Genomic DNA, 24,987 nt, shown 5'->3' on the forward strand with positions numbered 1-24,987 from the left:
TTACGTCCAGAGGTCTGTCTGAGGAGCCTGATTTAAACCCACAGACAGACCTGGGAGCTCTCTCACTTCACTCCTCCTTATGTGCATGAGATGAGGAAGATGCAACCCTAGAGGGTGTTTTCTATTAAGATAGAGCTGCAAGAAAGGCCTGATGGGACTGAGTCCTTCTTCGCAGTCTTTCAATTCTTCCCAAGAAGGATCCTACAGTTGTGGAAAGAAGAGTGGAACACATAAAAATCAAGGTTCAGGGGCAGCCCAGTGGCTCAGGTGGTTGGAGCACAGTGTTCCTAACACCGAGGTAGCCGCTGGATTCCCACATGCGCCAGTGAGCTGCGCCCTCTACAGCAACGTTACCCACAGGGGTATCATTACCCACAGGGGTGGTATTTCCAGCTCTCTCTCACTTTTTTTTGGCCTATCACAGGGCTCTTCTTAAATCAAAAGATATTCACCGTCAGTCAGAAGAAACAACAAAAACCAAAGACCCAAATATGAAAATAGTAATTCACATGAAACTAAAATCTTTCAAAAACTTGATATATTTAAACATTTATTCCAACTGTTTATTAGAATGGAAAATGGAAAAAGTATTTAATACCCATCACTCCACAAAAGGAGCTTTGTCAGTAAGAAAGGGAGAAAATATATAATGGAATAGGGATACCAAGGAACTATCACAAAACCAGTAGGAAAATCCCAACAAATATTTTCAATGGCCCTTTAACACAAAACAAATAAAGCATCATAAAAAAAAATTAAACCTAATTCATATTGGAAATAAACTTGAATTCACCCATGGATCTAACAGGCTTCAAAATGTAAAGAGACAAATTTAAAAAGAGATTAAAAAATGTAGAGACAATATTATTAACTGATTTAATGAAAAATCACTACATATTTATGTTATGCCATTGTTGAAAGACAACTTGCAGAATTATTTCACCTCAATATTTAATTCTAAAATTAATCATAATTAATGTTGAACACCACGAGTTTGAAATGCACAGGTCCACTTTTACATGGAATTTAAAACATGGACCTGTGCAGTTTCAAACTTGTACTGTCCAAGGGTCAAACTGTATTTTTGATCTTCAACTTGGTATTCATTTATGCAGAGGACTGGCTTAAATTATACACAAATTTTTGACTGTGTGGGCAGTAGGTACCTCTAACCCCTGCATTTTTCAAGGGTCTATTGTGGTAAAAATTCCATGTCCAATGATTCACTTAATGAAAGAAACCTGGTAAACACAATTAATTTACAATTTTAATAACAACCCTTTAATCTTGAAAGTTTTCTAGAACATTGTAACTACATTAACTTATGTCAATCTTTCTCGTATTATTTACATTTTCAGTTCTTTTCTGTGGGAGTCTTCACATGTAAGGAGGTGAGCCAACTGAAGTCTTTGCACACTATTTACATTCATGAGTTTTTATCCAGTGAGTCCTTTCATGCCTTCGAAAAGAATAGGGATGACTGAAAGCTTTCCCACATTCTTCACATTTATATGGTTTTTCTGCAGTGTGCACTCTCATCATGTGTATTCGAAAAATTTTGTTACAAACGAAGGCTTTTCCACATTCCTTACATTCATAGGGTTTTTCTCCAGTGTGAGTCCTTTCGTGTCTTTGTAAGGAACTGTGATCTCTGTAGGCTTTACCACATTGTTTACAGTCATAGGGTTTCTCTCCAGTGTGAGTCCTCTCATGTCTTTGATACAAACTAAGGCAGGTGAATGCTTTCCCACATTCCTTACATTGATAAGGTGTGTTTCCAGTATGCATTTTCATGTGTCTTTGAATGGTGGTGCGACAAATGAAGGCTTTACCACAATGTTTACATTCATAGGGTTTCTCTCCTGTGTGAGTCCTCTCGTGTGTTTGTAAGGAACGATAATATCTAAAGGCTTTTCCACACTCCTTACATTTGTAGGGTTTCTCTGCAGTATGAGTTCTTTCATGTATTCGCAGGTTACTAGGAGTACTGAATACTTTACTACATTTTTCACATTCATAGGGTTTCTCTCCAGTGTGAGATTTTTTATGTATTTTTAAGAAACTGTTACATCTGAATGCATTTCCACATTCCTTACATTCATACGGTTTCTCTCCTGTGTGTATCCTTTCATGTATTTGTAAGGAACTATAATATCTCAAGGCTTTTCCACATTGCTTACATTCATAGGGTTTCTCTCCTGTGTGTGTCCTTTCATGTGTTTGTAAGGAACTGTAAAATCTGAAAGCTTTCCCACATTCCTTACACTCATAGGGTTTGTCTGCAGTGTGAATTCTTTCATGTTTTCGAAGACAACTGGGAGCACTGAATGCTTTATTACATTTTTTACATTCATAGGGCTTCTCTCCAGTGTGAGACCTTTCATGTATTTGCAAGGAACTGTAATATCTGAAGGCTTTTCCACATTCCTTACATTCATAGGGTTTCTCTCCTGTATGAGTCATTTCGTGTGGTTGTAAAGAACTGTATGATCTGAAGGCCTTTCCACACTCCTTACATTCATAGGGTTTCTCTTCAGTGTGAGTTCTTTCATGTATTTGAAGATGACTGGGATATCTGAAGGCTTTATTACATTTTTTACATTCATAGGGTTTCTCTCCAGGGTGATTCCTTTCATGTCTTTGAAAACTTTTATAATATCGGAAGGCTTTTCCACAGAGTTTACATTGATAGGGCTTCTCTCCTGTGTGGGTTCTTTCACATATTTGAAGTGAAGTTGAAGAAGTAAAGGTTTTCCCACACACCTTACATTTATAAGGAGCATCTACAGAATGCGTGCTCATGTCTCTTTGAGGGCTTTTGAGGCACATGAAGGCTTTCCCACATTCCTCACATTTATACGATTTATCTCCTTTGGGATTTCTTTCATGTGTTTCAGAAAACTGAATATAATTGAAGGCTCTCCCACATATGTTACACTTATATGGCTTCTCTCCATATTTCTGATACTCAGAGGGCTTGTGTCCAGTGTGACATCTGATGTCCCTGTTATGTGATGGTTCAAGTGTGAAGACTTTTCTACACACACTGTATTCCCATGGTTTTACTCCAGGAAGAGTTTTGTTTTTCAGATTGAGATTTGGAGTAAGGCTGAAGTTTTCTCCACATTGACTACTCTCTTTCCCTTCGCAGAGTCTCTCTACCGTATGACATCTATAAAAAACAAAAAGCACAATATTAATGATTTCTTTGTTAATGATTCTATATTTATTAGAATATTCGAACTGCATTTTTATGACTTACAGCAAAGTATACGTTTTCTGCCTTGTCTAAATTGTTGGACATTGAATACACTGAATTGCTCTGGAAGACAACTTCAGCCTTGCTATTATCAAAACAGTGACATTCACATTTGGCTTCATTAATGTAAACTATTCCATGTAAACTATTTTGCAAACACTGAACATTTATGTCATATATAAAAAAGCAATTTGGTGAAAAATTCCTGAAAGTAATTAATTTGAAGCACAAGTAGTTTTGGTTGATTCTTTTTAAAATTCCACAGCATAACAGGTTTCTCACCTGAGATACTGTTTTCTATTGTGTGACTCACCTTTGTGTTCTCCCCTGGTTTTTGTACTGTTCTTCAATGTCATGATCGTCCCACTTTTTCCCTAAAATGAAGACGAAGAAATATGATTCCAAAGTATTAGAAATTTTATAAATATCACACATTCTAGTTCTATGATGAGCTGTGACCATGCCCAGTTTATTGACCAATGGCCTCCCTTCCCACATTACAAGTTAGAAAAATGTTAATGGGTAAGAAACCCTTGTTCTCTAATTGACAAAGTGAAGGTAACTTGTCATCCTTACCTAGTGAGGCCAGGTTCCTGAAGGTTTCCCGCATCACATCTCTGTAGAGCTTCTTCTGTGAAGGATCCAGCAGAGCCCACTCCTCCAGGGTGAAGGTCACAGCCACATCCTCAAAGGCCACTGAGTCCTAAAATACCACAAATAAGTGTATAGTAAAATTCACAAGACTGACTGCTCTAGACATCTATACTCCATTTACAGGAAGGCTACATATGACTGTCTCATTTCCAAACATTTATCCTACGACTGGTCATTAGAAACTTACACTCTGTCCACAATTACTTCCTCATAAATTTAATACCATCATGAACACATGGAAATTATGTACACATTTTTACCATGATCATACTATATTTTATGTAATTCTTCTAAAGGCAGGGTTCACAGCATGTTGGGACAAACAGAAATGCTATGAAAATGAAACAAACATTATCGTTTTAAGATGACCAATTCCATGTGAAAAAAATTTTTCTTCTTCTCCCTTATTATTTAGAGTACTCCATGAGACAGAGGGTCACATCTGCATGAGGTTTCAGTGAATAAATACATACTAAAGACTAAAAGCTTTTTGTTCTATTGCCATCACCAAATACGAGAGTCTAGAAGGCCTATGGCAATGCCAGTTTTAGCAAGGTCCAGCTGGCCACATCATCCTAAAGTTCCCCAGGCCATTAAAAATCATCAGATGCTGCTGGCTGAATGACAATATTCTTATAGACAAGCACTGCTTTTCCCTTGTGGAATCTTTATAGTTTTATTTAATTTTTTTTCAATACATGACTTTTATTGTATCTTTAAAATATCACAAATAAGTTTGAGGAATCACTCAACATCTTGGTGTTTCTATAGCTGGACAACTTAGATCTTATTCATCAGCCTGCTGAACTGTTCCATTTTCAGAAACACAAATACCATCTAAAATTTTTCTGATATCCTTATTTTTAACTGCTGTGGCTTGCTGAATTAAAGCAGCTGAATTTGATACAAGTTCAATATCATTTCCTTCAAGAATTAACTCATTTTTCTGGGCTTGAGATACTGAACAAGTAACACCTGACCTCATCTGAACACTGTGGATGTATTTTTCACCCCAAACATGTCTGATTTCAACAAGAGAACCATTCTCCTGAATGACGATGTTGATGGGGAAGTGAGCACACACAGCCCTCATCTTGTAAGGGACGCCCAGGGTAACACCCTTGACCGTGTTCTGTACATGACTACAGATAGTGTGGACAGGAGCCAGTTCCATTCTACTTCCCCACCATTTGTCACCCCAGAGTCTCTTCTTTTTCTTTCCAAGGAGACTGAGTTCTACATTGATGTGATTGAAGTCCCCCCTCAGGGTGCCTCTGGGGCCCTCCACAATAACTGTGCGTCCCTTCAAAGTGATGTCCACATTTTCTGGAATGTCTACAATCTGAATGGTCTTCATCCTTGTAGTAGATGTGGCAAAAAACAAAACAAAACAAAACAAAACAAAACAACAAAACACTAATTTTTATAGTTTTAAAAGAGAAACACCACTCTCCAATAATTCTGCGTAAAGCAAAATTATCCTTCAAAAATAAAGTAGGGCTTTCTTAGACAAAATTGAGGGAATCTGTCATGACTACACCAACTCTGAAAGAAACGTTCAAAAATTCATAAGAAAGAATGTAAATAATGAAGGTGGTGAATTAGAAAAGGAATAAGTGAAGGCAAAATACATTTTGTTTCATATCATAATATAACAAATGATATTTTCTTTAAAATAATATAATCCAACAATGTATTTAGTAATTATGTGCTTATAAATAAGTAAAATAAATGGCAGCAATGTGACAAGGGACACAGTAGAAGGGACTGGGAATAGTGTGGTATGAGCCACTTGAATAATCAGTGAAGTGATACAGTGTGACTTGACAGAGAAGGTGACCTTGTTGTAAATGTATACTGAAAATTCAATGGAAAGCACCAAAAAAGTTTAAAAATATGTGTAATTGATTGCTAAGAGAATAGAAAATGAAAGAATCAGGGAAAATGCTCAAATAAAATCAAATAAGGTAGGAAAAGGTGGAAGACAAAAGAGAAAGTGAACAAAGGTAACAAATAGAAAAATGTAAAAACAGTGGTAGATATTAGTCCAACAGAAAACACTGTGGGATATTAAAAACACTTTAACAAATTAAAAATAACAGAAATCATGCAAAATATATTCTCACACCACACAGACATTAATCTAAAAATCAATAACAGAAAGATAGTTGGAAAACCCAGTATGTGGACATTCAACAATACACTTCTAAATAATCCATGGAATCAAAGAAGTCTCAAGAGGGGCGGCCCGGTGGCTCAGGCGGTTGGAGCTCCATGCTCCTGGCTCTGAAGGCTGCCGGTTCGATTCCCGCATGGGCCAGTGGGCTCTCAACCACAAGGTTGCCGGTTCAACTCCTGGAGTCCCGCAGGGGATGGTGGGCTCCGCCCCCTGCAACTAACATTGAACACGGCACCTTGAGCTGAGCTGCCGCTGAGCTCCCGGATGGCTCAGTTGGTTGGAGCGCATCCTCTCAACCACAAGGTTGCCAGTTTGACTCCCGCAAGGGATGGTGGGCTGTGCCCCCTGCAACTAGAAGACGGCAACTGGACCTGGAGCTGAGCTGCACCCTCCACAACTAAGACTGAAAGGACAACAACTTGACTTGGAAAAAAGTCCTGGAAGTGCACACTGTTCCCCAATAAAGTCCTGTTCCCCTTCCCCAATAAAATCTTAAAAAAAAAAAAAGTAAATGGTAAAGGTAAGCATATAGTAAAAGTAGATCAACTAATTATAAAGCTAGTATGAAGGTTAAAAGACAATAGTAAAATCATATGTACTTATAGTAATTAATTAAGGACATACACATACACACACAAAGATGCAAAACATAATGTCAAAAATAAAATATACGGGGGGAACGAATAAAGTATGTAGTGCTTTTAGAATATGTTGAACTTAACGACCATCAACTTAAAACAGGCTATAAACACAGGTTATATGTGAGGTTCATGATAACCACAAACCAAAAACCTGTAACAGGTACCCCCCAAATAAATGAGAAATGCATCCAAACATAACACTAAGGAAAGTCACCAATGCACGAGAAGAAAGGAACAGAGAAGAACTGCAAAAATAATCAGAAAACAGTTAATAAAACGGCAATAAGTCCATACCCATCAATAATTACTTTAAATGTAAGTGGCCTAAATTCTCCAATCAAAAGACAGAGTCACTGAACAGATAAAAACAGCCACATATATTGGCTTACAAAGAATTACTTCAGATCTAAAGGCACGCACAGACTGAAATTGAAGGGATGGAAAAAGATATTTCATTCAAATACTGAAAAGAAAGCTGGTGTAGGAATAATTACATCAAACAAAATAGACTTTAAAACAGTCTCTAATAAGAGCCAAAGAAGGCCATTACATAATGATAATAGAATCAATCCAATAAAAAGATGTAACAGTTGTAAACATTTACGCACCCAACACATCAGTGCCTAAATACATAACACAAAAATTACAGTCATAAAGGTAGAGATTGATAGTATAATAATAGTAGTAGGGGACTTTAACAACCCACTTACATAAATAAACACATCATCCCAACAGACAACCAACAAAGAAACATTGGCCTTAAAAGACACATTAGACCAGATGGGCTTAATAAATATTTACAGAAAATCCCATCCAAATATAACAGAATATACATTCTTTTTCAAGTGCACATGGAACATTCTCCAGGATAGGTCACGTGTTACACCACAAAAGAAGTCTCAATACATTTAAAATTGAAGCCATATCAAGTGTCTTTTCTGACCACAACAGTATGAAACTAGAAAACAATTAAAAGAAAAGTGGAAAAAACACAAACACATGGAGGTGAAACTATATGCCACTAAATTATCAAGAGGTTAACAAAGAAACATAAATAAATATCTGAAACAAATGAAAATAAAAACACAGTATTCCAAAATCTATGTGACAAAGCAAAAGCAATTGTAAGAGGAAAGTTTACAGTGATTCAGGCCTACCTCAAGAAACAAAATTAAAATTTCAAATAAACTACCTAAACTTACACTGAAAAGGATTATAATAAAAAGAACAAACAAAACCCAAAGTTAGTAGCAGGAAATAAAGATCAGAGTGGAAATACATGAAGTAGAGCCAAAAAAAACAAAAACAAAAAAACAACAACAGAAAAGATCAATGAAACTAAGACTGCTTCATTGAAAAGATAAAGTTAATAAACCCTTAGCCAAACTCATCAAGAAAAAAAAGCCCAAATAAAATCAGAAATGAAAGAAAAGATACAACCAATATCACAGAAACACAAATAATCATAGGTGAATACTATGAACTACTATACACCAACAAACTGGACAACCAAGATCAAATGGATAAAATTCCTAGAAACATTCATCTTTCCAAGACTAAATCAGGAAGAAACAGAAAATCTGAACAAACTGATAACTAGTAACAACATTTAATCAGTAATGAAAGAAACCCCAACAAATTTCATAGATATTTACAGAAAAGTCCAGGACCTAACAGATTCCCTGATGAATTCTACCAAATACTTAAAGAAGAATTATTACCTATACTTTTTAAAGTATTCCAAAAACTCGTAGAGAAAGAAACATTTCTATACTCATTCTACAAGGCTAGCATTAATTACCCTGATACAAAAACCACACAAAGACACTATAAAAACAATGATAGATCACTATCCCTGATTAACATCGGTGTAAAAATCCTCAAGAAAATATTAGCATACTGAATTCAACAATACATTAAAAGGATAATATACCCTGATCAAGTAAAATTTATTCCAGAGATGCAAAAATGTTTCAATATCCACAAATCAATCAACAAAACACACCACAATAGCAGAACAAAGGATAAAAATCACATGATCATCTCAATAGATACAAAAAACGCATTTGACAAAATACAACATCCATTCATGATTTAAAAAAACAACAACCTCTCAACAAAATGAAACTAGACAGAACATCTAGCAATATAATAAAGGCCACATATGAAAACCCACAGCTAACATACTCAACAGTAAACAGCTGAGCTTTTCCCCTAACATCGGGAACAAGACATGATGCCTACCATCACTACTTTTGTAAAATTTATTTTTAATTATAGTTGATATACATTATATTCATTTCAGGTGTACAACATAGTGATTCAACGTTTATACACCTTAAAAATTGATCACAATAAGTCTAGTAACAATCTGTCACCACACATAGTCATTACAATATTATTGACTCTATTCCCTATGCTGTATATTACATTCCCATGACTTATTTTATAACTAGAAGTTTGTACTTCTTAATCCCCTTCCACTTCTCTGCCCATCCCGTAGCCTCCTCCTTTGGCAACCAGCAGTTTGTTCTCTATTTGAGGTCTGACCATTATGTTCACAAACTTGTTGCAATGATGTTGCTAAGCTTTTTTTTGGTATCAGAGGGATTATTCATTATGAATTAGTATCAACTGGACAAACAGTTAACCAAGTTTACTATTTGGAAGTGCTGAAAAGACTGTGTGAAAAAGTTAGATGAAAATGACCTGAACATTTTGCCAACAATTCATGGCTCTTGCATCATGACAATGCACCAGCTCACACGGCACTGTCTGTGAGGTAGTTTTAGCCAGTAAACAAATAACTGCATTGGAACACCCTCCCTACTCACCTGATCTGACCCCCCAATGACTTCTTTCTTTACCCGAAGATAAAGGAAATATTGACAATGGAATATTACTCAGCCATAATAAAGAATGAAATCTTGCCATTTGCAACAACATGGATGGAGCTAGAGACTTTATGCTAAGTAAAAAGTCTGACAAGAAAAGACAAATATCGCATGATTACACTTATATGAGTATGTGGAATCTAAAGAAACAAAACAAACAATAACAACAAAAGAAACAGACTCACAGAACAAAGAACTAATAGTTACCAGAAAAAAAGGGGGGGCGGAGGGTTTAGGGGGATGGGTGAAAAAGGTGAAGAGGAATAAGAGGTCCAGACTTCCACTTATAAAATAAATAAGTCACCAGGTTATAATTTTACAGCATAGGGAAAATCAGTCAATAATATCGTAATAATTTTCTATGGTGACGGTTACTATATTTATTTTGGTGATCACATTGTAAAATACATAAATGTAAAATCACTATGTTGTACACTTGAATCTAATATAAATATGATGTCAACCATACTTTAATAAAAAGTAAATTAAAAAAATTTTTTAAACTGAGAGAAAATAAAACAAAACACCTCTTTAAGGAGTAACCATCTGACGGGCTCACCTCACTCACAGGGTGTAATCATCCTAATACACCTCCAAGACCCACCCTAATATCAAGGAGAACTCAGCCTAGTTACAATTTCACTCTAAACTCACAGAGGCTCCAACCAAGACATGGATCCAAAACCACCGTAAGGAGAGCCCCATTCCCATATTCATGCTCTCAAAGGAATAACTAAAACTGTCAACTCAGAGTCCTCTGTATACAGACACCAGGCTGGGTGGGTCCACGATACAGCGCAGGGAAGCACAGCTCACAGGAGGGCTCCCCAGGGAGCAGCAGCTCCCAGTGCAGGAGCCTCCAGGCTTCTCATCAGCCTGACAGGTAAGAAGCAGGAGGGGGAAAGGGAGGGGTGCGGCTTAAGGCCTCAGTAAACAAACATCAAATACCAGAGTACTCATTACAAGAAGAAACATAGGTAAGAAAAGAGGCATTTACACTGTCTTGTTTTTATGTAAAGAAACACTAATGGCATGATCTAGAAGAGATTAAAACGATTGTTTCGAGGGTGGCTATACTTAGAGTACTAGAGTGGACCAGGATATGTAGGCAGGAAGTCTTCTTAAGTTAGATTCCTGTCTGAGAGACCTTCCAACGCATTACTTATTTAAAATAAGGAGATGGGGGGTGCAGTTGGCTCAGTTGGTTAGAGCGCAGTGCTCATAACACCAAGGTCACCAGTTCGATTCCCACATGGTTCCAGTGAGCTGCGTCCTCCACAACAAGATTGAAAAAACAAACAAACAGCTCCTCTTGACTAGGAGCTGATGGGTCCTGGAAAACACACTGTTCCCCAATTAAAAAAATATTTTTTTAATGAGAAAATATTTGTATTTTCTATAATCATATTTCCTATGCTTAATTATTACTTTAAATTAACTTTTATGTTTTAAAATTAATTTGATTTTAACTTTTCTACACAGAACACCACTCCAAGATTTAATCCTTTAATCACTAAAAAATGCATACCATCAAAAACTCCCAAATCCCTTTCTGATAAAAAGGAGAAGGGGCAGTAATTATAATAGTTTGTCCATCCACTGTATTTCACACTGGGAATATTTTCAGAAATAATAACATATTACATCACATTAGGGATTTGCAATTAAGTATTGAAATGAACTAGAAAATTCGAAGGTCTCCGTAAGTTTTGAGTTATTTTCCTTTTAGCAATGAAAAAAAATCAACTGCTTTTTTCTCACATCCATTGAAATACAGATTCATTTGCCTTAGGAATAGTATAGATTTTCAAGTGCAAAAGTTCTCTAGGCATATGGACATACAAAAACTGACCTGAAAATGGAGTAAGCCCGTGAGAACTTAAAAATATCCATCTTATATCTTCAGGTTCTCTTGCCTGAATGGAACCAAACTCTATTAATTTCCACAATCTTGCCTTATTCACACTGTATATCTCTCAGTCAAGTTATATTTTAAAAGCCCAGGTTTAAAACATAAAATATAATGGAAATGAGAATGAAATGTCTGTAATATTCAATGGTTAAAGAAATACAACGAAAATGAATACAAATTATTGGAATCAAAACAGATAAGCAGCTGGCTTTCCTACAGTTCAGAAGGAAACCCACATTCAGAAAGGTGAACATAATCACAAACTTGGTGTCTAGACACGGATTGAGACAGAACCCCTGGAATGGGTCAGTCCCTGGGGAAGGAGAGAGGGACACCAGAGCAGCCCCAGGAACGAACTCTGACCGCTCCACACACACTCTCTCTCTTGTAAGCATGGAAGTGCTCCCTCCTTCAGGCTTCCATTGTCACAGTGAGGAAACTCAGCCTGATTCAGTTTAAGATTCTGACCCAAATGAACTCCCCAATTCATAAACCCTTTGTCCACCAGACAGAACACCTGATCGTCACAGATCATCTCACTGTGCACAAATTATCCCTGGAATGCAAAGACCCACAACCACAACCTCAGAATGGGCATCATCACCCACCCCCACCCACCCCTATGCAGTTGCACCCCCATTTCCAGGGATCATTACCTTTTCTCCAGAAATCTACTTGAACAATTCTGCTCTGCAATGCTAAGGCCTGGAACTGTATTTGAAAGCACCGAAAATAAAACCTCAGAAACTCACTACACCTGCTCAGAAAGAAGTGAAAGAACTCTATAAAAACGGAATGTAATACTAGAATACTTTGTCGGAAGTCACCTCTTTCGTGCCTCTTTGGAAGGATTTTACACTGTCTTTCAAGCTCTACTGATTAAACACATTTTATTCCTATTGAAAAAAAATGATACGTCATTATATGTTTCTTAAATACGTATACTTAAATACGTCAATACATGTTTTCAAGTGACAAACCCAGGAGGGACAGTGCTGACAGGACAGATCACCCAGGAAAGTTTCCAAAGAGGAGCCTCAACCCAAAGGACTTCCCATAGGACTTCTGTGCCCAGGGCAGGAGGAACGGGTATTTCATACAACGTATTCCATCCAGGTGGTTATTCTAGGCTTTCTTCTCATGAAAAAAAAAAAAAAGCAAAAATAGAAATCTTTTAGGACAGAGCATTCCGCTAAAATGATTCTGCTAAAAAATAAACAATTAAAATATTGAGTCTGGTTGAAATGCACCCAGAGGACAGAGTTGATAATGATGCTGTGAGTCGCAGAAGGGAAGTTGGCTTTGGGAATTCGAGGTCGGATCTGGAAATTTAGGAGTTTATTGTCACTCCTAGGAATAGCCAATCTGGGGGAACAGGGTCCTGGATTTGAGATCCTGCATTCCCAAATGTGAAAAACTCGGGCAAAAAAACGGGACCCCTGGGTTGAAAGGAGCCGGGGACCCCACAGACCACAGCTCCTCCCGCGCACGAGCCGCGTAGACGGAGTCACGATTGCCTACTGATGACCCTCCCCGTGGTCACCACACCATCTGGGGAGACACGGGACTAGGGGCGCAGAACTGCCCAAAGAGGCTCCGGGGCCGAAGTCGCCCGCTACCCGCCCAGTCCCCACGATGCGAGCCGGGGAGGACTATGGTCTCAGCGGTGCCCCCGACGCACTCCGGTGTGCAGACTCCCGACTTCACCGAGGGGAGGCCGGGTCCCACCACAGCTGGTTCCAGCCGGTTCCAGCCGGTTCCAACCAGCCTCTCGTCCCCGTCTGCGAACCCGGCCCCGCACACTCACCATTTTTTGGTTTCCTGCGTTTCCCTGAGTCCTGCCTAAACTACCACTACCCGTGTAGATCACATCGCCACAGAAAGTACAACAGAGCCATCAGGGACCGTTAATGACAGGCGACGCACATTCCCTAGCCAGGCCTGAAGGTAGCTGGGAAGTCCACGCCCATGCGGTGTCTCGCCCCACCCACCTGCCCCAGAAGCACCTCTGATTGGACAGCTTAACAATGGCGCGCCTTCTCGAGCCTGAGTGACGGCCCTTAGGGGGACCCGAGACTCAGACTTGAAACAGAACTTTTGTCTGGCCTGGGGCTAACGGTACTGTATTTGCCCAGCTCTTCGTGAACATATGGGCACAGGTGTGCACAGGAAATTCTTGAGTTTCCAAATGGAGCAAGTAAGTGCAGAACATGAAGGCAACTTGGCCAGGTGACACTGGAACAAGAGGCTCTTGTGTCCTCTAGGGGGCAAGGGCTTGGTGCAAAGCTGTCAGACCACTGATGGAACTGTGAACCTTGTTTGGAAACACAGACAATGTGACCTCACCATCTGTAACACAGTCTGGCTTCATTTCAAACTTTGATCCTTGACAGCAATGAGCCTTCCCTCATCCCTTCCCCACCCCCAGTCACTTAACGGAAAGAATCCAGAGCACTTGGCTCTGGTGGGAAGTTGGAACCCAGAGCTCCAGCCTGGGCGCAAGGACTCTTCTCAGTCTAACCACAGGGTGCGAGATGTGTTCATTACATTTCACACTGGAAGGAAATTTAATTTACATCAGTTTTTACCTCTGTCCCCAGAGAACTCTGAAATGTAAATGACTATAATAACCCTAAGACAACTGATTCCCTTTTTCACTGATATAAGAAAAACAATAAATCGTTATATAAACTAGGAATGCACCTTAAATTCTTTTTTCGCACCAGTTTTATTGAGGTATAATTGACAAATAAAATTGTCTATATTTAAAGATTACAACATGATTTGATATACATATACTTATTGTATACTTAAAATTTGCTAAGAGTGGATTAAGCGTTCTCATCCCCCACCCCCAAAGATACACAGTAACTATGTGAGGTGATGGATGTATGACCTACTCTAGAAACCCTTACATGCCTAAGTGATTGGACTGCAAAACTTTTAATGCATTTATTTATTTGTATGAACAGCCTAATGGAGATAAAATGTACATAATATACAGTGCAACCCATGTAAAGTACAATTCAACAGTTTTCAGTAATTCCCAGGTGTGTGCAATCATGACCAAGTCAATTTTTAAACATTTTCGTCACCTCAAAAACAAATTTTTTATACTTTTGCCATCACTGCCAATATTGCCATCTTCCTCCTCCAATCACCAGCCTTGGGAATCACTAATCTACTTTTTGTCTTTATATATTACCTTATTTAGGACTTACAAATGAATGGAATTACATATGATCTTGTGATTGACTTCATTCACTCAGCATAATTTTTTTCAAGGGACAACCATGTTGTAGCATGTACCAATACTTCATTCGCCAAATAATATTCCATTGTATGGATAAAACACTTTTTGTTTATCTATTCATCCATTAAGAGACATTTTGTTTATTTTCATTTTTGGCTACTATTAATAACACTACTATAATATTCGAGTACAAATTTTTGTTCAAACATATGTGTTCATTTTTCTTCAACACATGCCTAGGAGAGGAATTGATGGGCCATATGGTGATTCTAGGTTTACTTTTTTAGGAATTGCCAGACTGTTTTCCAAGTGGTTGCACCATTTATAGAATGAAATATTTAAAATGCTCACAGAAATAAATTAGAATTCTAAAACTTGACTAGAATTCTGTAGTGAGCAAAATTATCCTTCAAAAGTGAGAGAGAATTAAGACTTTGTGGGACCAGCATATATTGAGGGAACTGATCACCAGTATACCTCTTTTGCATGAAATATTAAAGGAAATTCTTCAAAAGGGAGGAAAATGATGAAGGTAGTGTTTGAGAAGGAATCAATGAAGGGACAGTAATATCACTTAAAAATTCTTTATTAATCCGACAGATAACAATTTGTTCAAAAATAATACTAGCAACAATGTATTCAGTAATCCTAGCTTATGGATAAGTAAAATAAATGACAGCAATACTACGGCGCAGGGGAGGGCGGAATTGGGAAGACTCTGTTGTAAGAGATTTACACAATCAATGAAGTGGTTTAGTGTTATTTCAAAGAGAACTTGGGTGAACTATATACTGCAAAGTCAAGGGCAACCAATACAATAATAAATAAGGAAGGATAATTGTTATACTAAGGGAGGAGAAAAAAATGAAATCAAGTAAAATGCTCAAAGCCAGAGAAGCCAGAAAAAAGGTGGAAGACAAGTGGGAAACAACAAGGCCACGAAATAAACAACACAAAAAAATTATGGCATATGTTAATCCAACTGTATCAATAACTACTTTAAAAGTCAATGTTCTAAATACAACAATTGAAAAACAGATACTGTCATAGTAGATAAAAAACAACACCCAATTACATGTTGTCTGTAATAAAGCCACGTGAACAATAAAGACAGATTAAGACTAGGAATAGAAAAAGATATACCACGTTAACATTGAAAGTTAGCTGGCATATCTAGTAATTTCAGACAAAGCACAGGGATAAAGAGAGGCTTTACAGAATGATAAAGGGGTCAAGTATCCAAGGAGACATAGCACTCCTTATGCTTATGTGCATAACAACACAGTGGGAAAATGCACAGGGGAATGGCTAGAACTGCAAGGAGAAACAGATGAATCCACTATCATACTGCCGACATCAACACCCTCTATTAATAGTTACGAGTATCAGCAGGAAGAAAATCAGAAAAGCCACAGTTGAACAGTTACATCAAACAAATGGATTTGATTGAAAATCATGAATACTTCATCAAACAACAGGAGAATACACATTCTTTTTAAGTCCACATTGAAAATTCATGAAGCTAGAACATATTCTGGGACATAAGACACACCTTAACACGTTTGAAAATATAGAAATCATACCGAATATGCTCTCAGGCCACAAAGGCATTGACCTAGAAATCAGTAACAGAAAGATATTGGGAAACCCTCAAATGCTTAGAGATTAAACAACACACTCCAAATAACTCATGGATCAAAGTAGAATCTCAAGAACAATTACATCATTTTGAAATAAACAAAAAGGAAAACACAATTTACCAAAATTTGTAGGATGCAGCAAAACCAGTGCTGAGGGGGAAATGCATTGAAGACATACATCTGAAAAAAAGAGATCTGTGATCAATGATCTAAGCCTCTGGCTTATGAAACTAAAAAAAGAAGAGCAAATTAAACCCAAAGCAAGCACAAGAAGAGAAATAATAAAAATTAGAGGAAAAATCAACAAAATTACTGGAAATCAACTGAGAAAAATCAACACAACCCCAAACTAGTTCTTTGAAAAGATTAATGAAATTGAGAAAGGTCTATATACAAGCTGAGAATAAAAAAAACAGAAATTGTTCATATCAGGAATTAAAGGGGAGAAAATGAAAGTGTGAAAGCATTTTTAAAAATCCAAAATCTATTTATGATAGCAAACTAGGAACAGAGGGGAATTTCCTCTTTTTGACAAGGACCCTTATAAGGAACACGCAGTTAATAACATCATAATGTTGAGAAACTGAGTACTTTCTTGGTCAGATCAGGAAGAAGACAATGATGTGCCCTCTTACTAGTTCTGGTCAAACAGTCCTGAAAGTCTAAGGAAAGTTCTGGTAAGGACAAAACTATGAGGTAGTGAAAGATCTTCAGTTGCCAGAGATTGGGGGTGGAAGGGAAGAATGAATGACAGGTGGAGTACAGGAGATTTTTAGGGCAATGAAAGTATTCTGTATGATACAGAAAAGATGGACACTTGTCATTTTACATTGCCAAAGCCCAGACATTGCATAACTCAAAGAAATCAAAACTAATGTAAGTGTCCTAGCGAGACCTTGTATTGTGGCCTGAGTATACCCATAGAGACAGGCGTTACCTTGATTTGTATTATGGACAACTGTGAGGCAAGGCAGTCCCAGAATTCTTTTACCACAAAAGGACAACTCTTAGACAATGATCAAAGTCTGGAAACACAGGTGACAAAGCCAATTGCTGGTCACTGCTAAGATGACTGCTGATGTTTGGTCAGTCCTGTGGACCCAAGTCCTATCTTTTAAAAGGATGTTCCAATTAAGGGATAAAAGCAGCAACTCTGCCCGAACTTCATCATGTACTAAAGAGGTGAGATCGATCCTAAAGTCTATGAAGTCCCATTGCTTTTCACTCAGGGAATCCTAAGGAACTCCCCAGGGAGCCTCGGGGTCTGGGACAGGGTGACCTCTTCCAGCTCTACGGCACCCGGCACCCATCAAGGGACTGAGGAGAGGGAAGGCCACCCCGTTCTGCAGGTAGAATATGACCGAGGGCCCAGGTTTAGCTATATCTTGTTTCAAGGGGTCTCAATAGCTGAGCTGAGTTACAGGTCCCAGGGCATAATGGGTAGCTTCCTAAGGGGTCACATGCTCAGGGCTACTTTTAGGAAAGCCCTATAAGCAATGACAACTGCAGCTCTAATGGCATGCAGTTTGGAGCCTAGGGCAGTTTCTTGCATCAGAAGCCTATGGAGAACTTAAGGTCATCATTGGTAACTCCAGAATGTCCCTGAAGCCTCTATTGTGAAAGTATCTGATGGCACTAATGGGAGTGCTTGTTGCATGGCAATTTGACCAAGTCGAGCCTTTTTGCCTTTTTGTTTTGTTGTAGCCGTACCAATTCAAGGTAGGCCAGTTTGCAAGTAAAAACATAAATGGACTCACATTCAATGTGTAAGGGATATGTTGCCTCCAGAACACCAAAAGAATCTAGACAATGTCGTGGGTGCTGAGAGGGACAATAGCTATTTCTTCACCAGGTCAAGGACAGAGCAAGACCCAGATTACCAACTACTTTTTAGGAATTTAAACAAGGTGCCAGGGCCTCACCTCATTTACGTAGCAATGGCCTCTCACCTTTTGAAAAGCTCTTTTTGTCAATATTTTTTATGTCCTCTGAGGGTCCTCAGAGGAGGATAAAATACCCTCAGAGGGTGATGTCATTAGTTTAATGTCATACTTGTGCCCCTGGAGCAAGATGGATACAGCTCAGCTTCTGCCTGCAGAGACTGTGTGCGGTGGTAATGGTGCTGAGGATCCCTGAGGGGAACCAGGTAAAGGTGTGTCCTGTCCCTTCAGAGGTGAAGGACAACTGCAGCTGAGAGGCTGCTGACATAGGCACTGAGCAGACCAGACTTACTTAAATCTATGAGAGCAGAATGTGTACCCGTTGCTGAGTGGATGGAGGCAGTAATTTCCATAATGTTGGGGACTGGGAATACGGGCTAATTCGCTGGGACCACAGCCCAGAGGTTGTGGTATTCCAGTGTGAGGTGTCATTCATTCTTTCCACGTTTAAGATGAGGACAAATTCAGCTATTATAAGGAGAAGCAGAGAAGATAATCACTTCTTCATTAAATAGATATTGTTCAATGGTTTTCAATTCTTCAAGGCCCTGTTCAATTTACATGGGGTCATATGAAGTAATTAACTGGGGGGTAAAGACTGCGTGGTCCCATGTTGTCAATGTAATTTGAACATGCCAAAGACTAAATTAAAATTTATTTTTATAATTCATTTGTTCAGACCATTGCTGCTCAATGTGGGATATTTTAAGACAATGGGTGCTATGATCATGGGGAATTTATGTAAGACCATAGTTCACATGGTTATTGTAAAAGATCTCTATTTCTTCTCTATATTATATTCAGTAACTCCTCTAACATTATTGGGGGTACCTTGCTTAAATTTAGTGGGATCCCACGTATATACAATATGAGTCCTAGTACTGATTATTCGCATGGAGGTTTGTGAATTATATCAGGGGATAACATTAATTCAGGACCTATGTCGTAGAGGTCCAAAAGACAAGTAGTTTCCTTTCATATAGGTTCTTTTTTTACAGTTTTAAATTTATTTTTCCTTTCATTTTTTTTGTTGTGTAACTTCTTTTGGTATATTTTGTGTTTCCAATTGGATCCAACTGTGGACCTCTTTTTCAGTATTTTTTGTTTTCTCCCTCCTTTCTTTCCCTGTTATATATTTTTGGTCACTAAGTATACTCCAGGGAAAGGGGTGTTCCTGGGCATTTATTAATTTTTTGTAAATTATAAAATTTATAAATAAATACCCTGGTATTTTTCCGCCCTCTACAGAGCCTAAAGCGTGCCATCAGGGTTAGGGTCCTCCCCATTGCTTTATAGTTTAAGGACTTTAAGTTTAAGATGAATTTGAACTAATCCCTTGGCTGTGCCACAGTGAGGCCATGGTCTTTGTCTCCCTAACCCTAAAGGCAGGATCTGGGCTGCAGTAGAGGCAGGGGCAGCAACAGCACAGGCACTTAAGGGTCCTGGGGAGCCCTCTGGCATTAGGAGTGGCGGCTCAGTAGGATTTCCAATGGTAGCCCCACCCACCCACCCACCCTCCCTCGTTCTTTTTCTCTTGTTAAAATTTAGTGGGATCCCACGTATATACAATATGAGTCCTAGTTTCTCTTGCTACTAGCCAATGGGCCCACTTCTTGCACAGGTATAGTCCCCTTTTCCCACCTATACAATCCCTATATGTTGGGGCCAACCCAGCCTCTGTCATAGCTTCACTGTAACACACAGAGAAATCCCGGCAAAGACATCGACCCAGGATCACTTTAATGAGGGCTCCAATCCCATATGCCTACTCCCAAATGCCTGGAAATTCTCGAAACTGCCCACTCTGGTGGACTACTCATAGAACTGGGGTTTGGTGGGGTCAACACTGCTCCACGGGGCAGCACAGCTCACAGCACCAGCTCCCTAGCACCCAGCAGCCCACAGTGCAGCCATCAGGCAGCAGAGCAGGTGAGCAAGCCAGAACAAGAGAAGACAGACCCAGGTAGGTAGTCACGTTGGGACAACTGCAGAGGTATGATTGCCATATTGAGAATGATGATGGTATGCTTGCCCTCTCCTCCCCACCACCACACACAAACCAAGTGTAGGAAAAAACTTAGGACTTACATAATTGAGGTCTCTGAAGGGCAGGGCGGCCTCTCAAGCAGCTCTGAAATGGCTTGAAAGAACAAGGAAAGGAGACCGGCCTGGGTGTCCATTGTGATTGGGGGTGGGGCTGGGACAAAAATTCTTGCCCAGGGACAGGGTTTGTTTGATTTGAATCTCCTGCCATCTCTAGAGGAAAGAACATCCAGACTTTCTCATCAGCTTGTTCAAGTGGGGGCACAAGGGGAAGAGGAGTGAGGCTTCAGCCGTAAGCCATCAGATAAAGTGTGGGGTCCAACTGCTCATTGCAAGGCAAAGGTAGGTAAGAAAAATATACATCCTCAATTGCTTCTTTTTATATAAAGAAACAATAATAGGATGCTCAAGAAATTCAACACCGGTTGTTGGGGATGGCTGAAACAAAAGCACTGGAGGGGGGTGTTCCAGCAATTAGTCGATTTACAGATTTTTGCCAATCTTAGCGTGTATTGTTATTTAAAATAAACTGAATAATTTATGTGAAAATCAATAAAGTACACTTCAACCAAGACTGGAATCCGGAGGGCCTGTAGGGGGAGCTTGTACCCTGCATAGATTGAAAAGCCCAACAGGAAGAACTCTTTATAATCCTCCTCCTAACTTTCTCTTCTCCCCTATAAATTTCGTCTCCATTGTTTTAGCGGACTTGAATGTGGCTCACCATGGTTGCCTGTTCTGAATTGCAATTCTTTGTTGTTCCCAAATAAACCTATTTTGTGTAAAAAATATCTGGCTGACTTTTTGCTTAAGGTCAACATAGTATTTGGTGGCTAACATCGGCGTCCAGGGAAGACCCTTGATAACTCCAAGGCTGGTGAACAAACAGGCACGATGCCCACAAACCCCTTTGAGCCCATTGCTTTCTTACCAAGTCTGAATTTTGAAGGTAAGTTTTCTCTTGGATCCAAGCTCCTGCTTTGTGTTTTGAAGCTCTAGAGATGATTCAAGATCTAATTTAAGACTGTCCTTTTCTGGTTAAGGCCTTATTTGTCTGTGACTACTCCTTTGCCACTTCAGCCTGACTCCTTCAGGACCAGGTTGTTCCTCTAGAATTGTGTTATTCATCCTTTGGACTCCATTGGGATCAGACAGTTCCTATGGGAAAGGCATTGGTATTTGGCCTGCAGACTGTTTGGACTTTTTGCTCTTAATAAAAACCTCTGACAAACAGGATCCCGGTTATCTAAAGAAATTAAGGGCAACCCACCCTTCAGGGATTGCAGCTGATTTTATGTTTAAAAACTGTGGTCTCTCCTCATGCACATTTTAAACTAAATGGACTGATTTGATCAAAAGTAATTTAGAATACCAATGGTCATTAAGGGGAACTATTGAAATCCCCAAACTTACTTTTCTTAAAACCGAATTTGACAACCATAGCTCTGAAACTGGCAAAACTGAATGGAATACCTATTTCGATAGATATTTCGAAGCTTCCAAATGTTACCAGCAAACTAAAATGACCTTTTGCAAAATAAAAATTTAACATTAACTGAGGTAAATAAAAATTTAAAGAAAAAAATGGTTTCTGAAGCCTCCAGTTCCTCTTCAGTGTCATTTTGTATCTCTCCCTTGGCTGCTTTGTCTTAGTTTCTGCCACCAGTACCATCTTGTTTCTCTCCCTGGATTCCTTTTCTTTTCAGGTTCCTCCTCTGCTGCCATCTTTCCCCTCCTTCAAACCTCTCCCCATTCACTCCTCCTCTAAACCTATTAGTACCTGCCCTTTTAAAATTAAGTCTTCTGAGGAACCTAACAAACCTCAACTTTCCTAAGTTCCACAGAGTAAGGCCAAATTTTGAGTCACAGCTGAAAAATTTCCTAAAGTAACTGAGGACTCCCATACATTTGCTGAAGAATTTGACATAGTTATTCAAACTCAACAATCTGGTTTCTCAGATTTATATCAGTCTACATGCTTGTTGGTGAGGGTTGAGCCAAACACTAGGTGGAAGAAGCTTGCCCGAAGATAACATCCACAAAAGGATTTAAAAAAACAAACCACTAACTTTTGGCAAAATATTAAAACACTTTCTGGAGAACTCCAATGAGCAATTACAGGAGCCTTTCTGAAGCCTGTTGACTAGAACAAAGTTCAGGATTATTAACAAAAGTTTGATGAACCTGATAAGTGATGTTGGGAAAACTGGACAGACACATGCAAAAAAAAGAAAAAGAAAAGAAAAAGAAAGAAAGAAAGAAAGAAAGAAAGAAAGAAAGAAAGAGGAAGAAAAAAACCTAGACCACTTTCTTTTACCATATGCAAGTATAAACTCAAAATGGGTTAAGTACATAAATGTAAGACCTGAAACTATAAAACTCCTAGAAGAAAACACAGGCAGCAAACTCTTTGACATTACTCTTAGCAGTATCTTTTTTTTTTCTTTTTTTTCTTGTTTTGATATGTTTCTTCTGGCAAGGGAAACAAAAGAAAAAATAAACAATGTGATTACGTCGAACTAAAAACATTTTGCACAGCAAAGGAACCATCAACAAAACAAAAAGACAACCTACTGACTGGAAGTAGATAGTCACCAATGATACATCTGAAAGGGGTTAATATCCAAAATTTATAAAGAACTCACACAAGTTAACACACAAAAAAAACAAGCAATCCCATTAAAGAATGGGCAGAGGATCTGAACAGACATTTCTCCAATGAGGACATACAGATGGCCAACAGACATATGAAAGGATACTCAAGGTCACTAATCATCAAAGAAATGCACATTAAAACCACAATGAGCTATCACTCCTACCTGTCAGAATGGCTATTATCAATAAATCAACAAACAAGTGTTGGTGAGGATGTGGAAAAAAGGGAACCCTCATGTACTGTTGGTGGGATTGTAATTTGGGCAGCCACTATGGAAAACAATATGGAGATTCCTCAAAAAATTAAAAATGGAACTACCATAAGACCCAGCAATCCCACTTCTGGATATTTATCCGAAGAAATTCAAAACACTAATTCAAAAAGATATATGCATCCCTATGTTCATTGCAGCATTATTTACAATAGCCAAGATATGGAAGCAACATACATGCCCATCAATAGATAAATGAAGAAGTGTACATACACACAATGGAATATTACTCGGCCATAGAAAAGAATGAAATTGTACCATTTGCAACAACATGGATGGACCTGGAGGGTATTATGCTAAGTGAAAAAGTCAGACAGAGAAGACAAATACCACATGATTTCCCTTATATGTGGAATCTGAAAAACAAAATAAGTGAACAAAACAGAAACAAACTCACAGATACACAGAACTGATAATTGCCAAGTGGGAGAGGGGTTAGAGGGCTGGATGAAAAAGGTGAAGGGAATAAGAAGTACAAATTGGTAGTTACAAAATAGTCATGGGGATGTAAGGTAAAACAAAGGGAATATAGTCAATAATATTGTAATAACTACGTATGCTGTCAGGTGGCTACAAGACTCATCAGGGGTATCCCTTAGTAAGTTATATAAATGCCTAACCACTATGCTGTACACCTGAAACTAACATAAAATAATACTGAATGTCAACTGTAATTAAAAAATTAGAAAACAATTTTAAGTCTGATGAATCTGTTCATGATTATTATATCTGACTTCAGATTGTTTTCAAAGAAAATGCTGGTCTTCCTTCAGATGTTGATTTCACTCAGGTAGCTTTTAACTCTTATGTTTATTAGTGCCCTGAACCAAGACCTTTCCCTTTTAGTCAAAAGAACCAGAATGGAATGGGAAACTATGTCTACTCCAGATTTAGGTAATTTGGCAAATCAGCTTGCTTGTACCCTAGATGAGTTTCCCAGAAGACAGCTAAAATTCTTAATTTTCAACTCCAGCAAATGAAGGTCCCTACACAAAACCAAAAACCTCCTAGTTTTTACTATTATTGCAAAACGCCAGGACGTTGGAAAAGAGATTGTTGCAAATGAAAGCACTGAGGCACCATCAGCTTTCTAACCAGTCTTTCTAATGTCCTCTTAATTCCAAATAACAGGGCTCTGAGGAACTACAGGGGCTCTTCCCAATCCTCCCTCTTAATGGGCTTGGAGAAATAACTCCAGGTTAGGAATGACCTCTCTCTGTCCTTGACACCAGAGCTACACTCTTTGCTCAACCCCACTGCTGTAAAGCAGCCCTTCCCCGGAGTACTAAAACAGTTCAAACAGTGCGGCTCTCTAATAAACCTCACCTGGTTCCTCTCTCTAACCTATTCCTTTTTGTTTAGGCCCTTTGAGAGAAACCCACCCTTTTCTCCTAAGTTCGTCTGCCCCTAATTCATTTATTAGGCTGAGACTTCTTAGAAAAGTATCATGCTGAAATTTATTTCTCCCAAAAGGGAAAAATAATTCTAGAATTTGACAGTAGCCATCAAAATAGTCAATCAGGTGAATTAAATTGACCCTTTGACATCTTTTATTTGCTCCATTTCTGACAGCACTGTAGCTCAATCTGGGAGCACTGATCGTTTTTGATCCCGCTGGATCAGCAGCCATCCTGTTTTATGGTCA

The 24,987-nt window shown here is 38.7% G+C and overlaps 1 protein-coding gene and 1 pseudogene across 2 annotated transcripts in view; both read right to left on the reverse strand.

Annotated features, from left to right (window-relative positions):
* Positions 1-537: 537 nt before the first annotated feature.
* Positions 538-24,987, reverse strand: part of LOC109454315 (uncharacterized) — a 41,798-nt gene continuing 17,348 nt past the window's right edge. Inside the window, exons 1-4 of one of the 2 annotated variants that reach the window (XM_074338123.2) lie at positions 13,347-13,503; positions 3,836-3,962; positions 3,573-3,633; positions 538-3,172 (exon numbers count right to left, since the gene is read on the reverse strand). In XM_074338123.2, the coding sequence (XP_074194224.2) occupies positions 1,417-3,172; positions 3,573-3,633; positions 3,836-3,962; positions 13,347-13,349 (1,947 nt within the window). In that variant the 5' untranslated portion in view covers positions 13,350-13,503 and the 3' untranslated portion in view covers positions 538-1,416. Of the gene's footprint in view, positions 3,173-3,572; positions 3,634-3,835; positions 3,963-13,346; positions 13,504-24,987 lie in introns of those variants that run through there. The other variant, XM_019744816.3, reaches the window with a different exon arrangement.
* On the reverse strand, positions 3,969-12,128 carry LOC148755271 (large ribosomal subunit protein uL6 pseudogene; annotated as a pseudogene).

This window comes from Rhinolophus sinicus, chromosome 15 (assembly GCF_057876585.1).
Source record: "Rhinolophus sinicus isolate RSI-liver-muscle chromosome 15, RSI-T2T, whole genome shotgun sequence".
NCBI classification, from domain to species: Eukaryota; Metazoa; Chordata; class Mammalia; order Chiroptera; family Rhinolophidae; genus Rhinolophus; species Rhinolophus sinicus.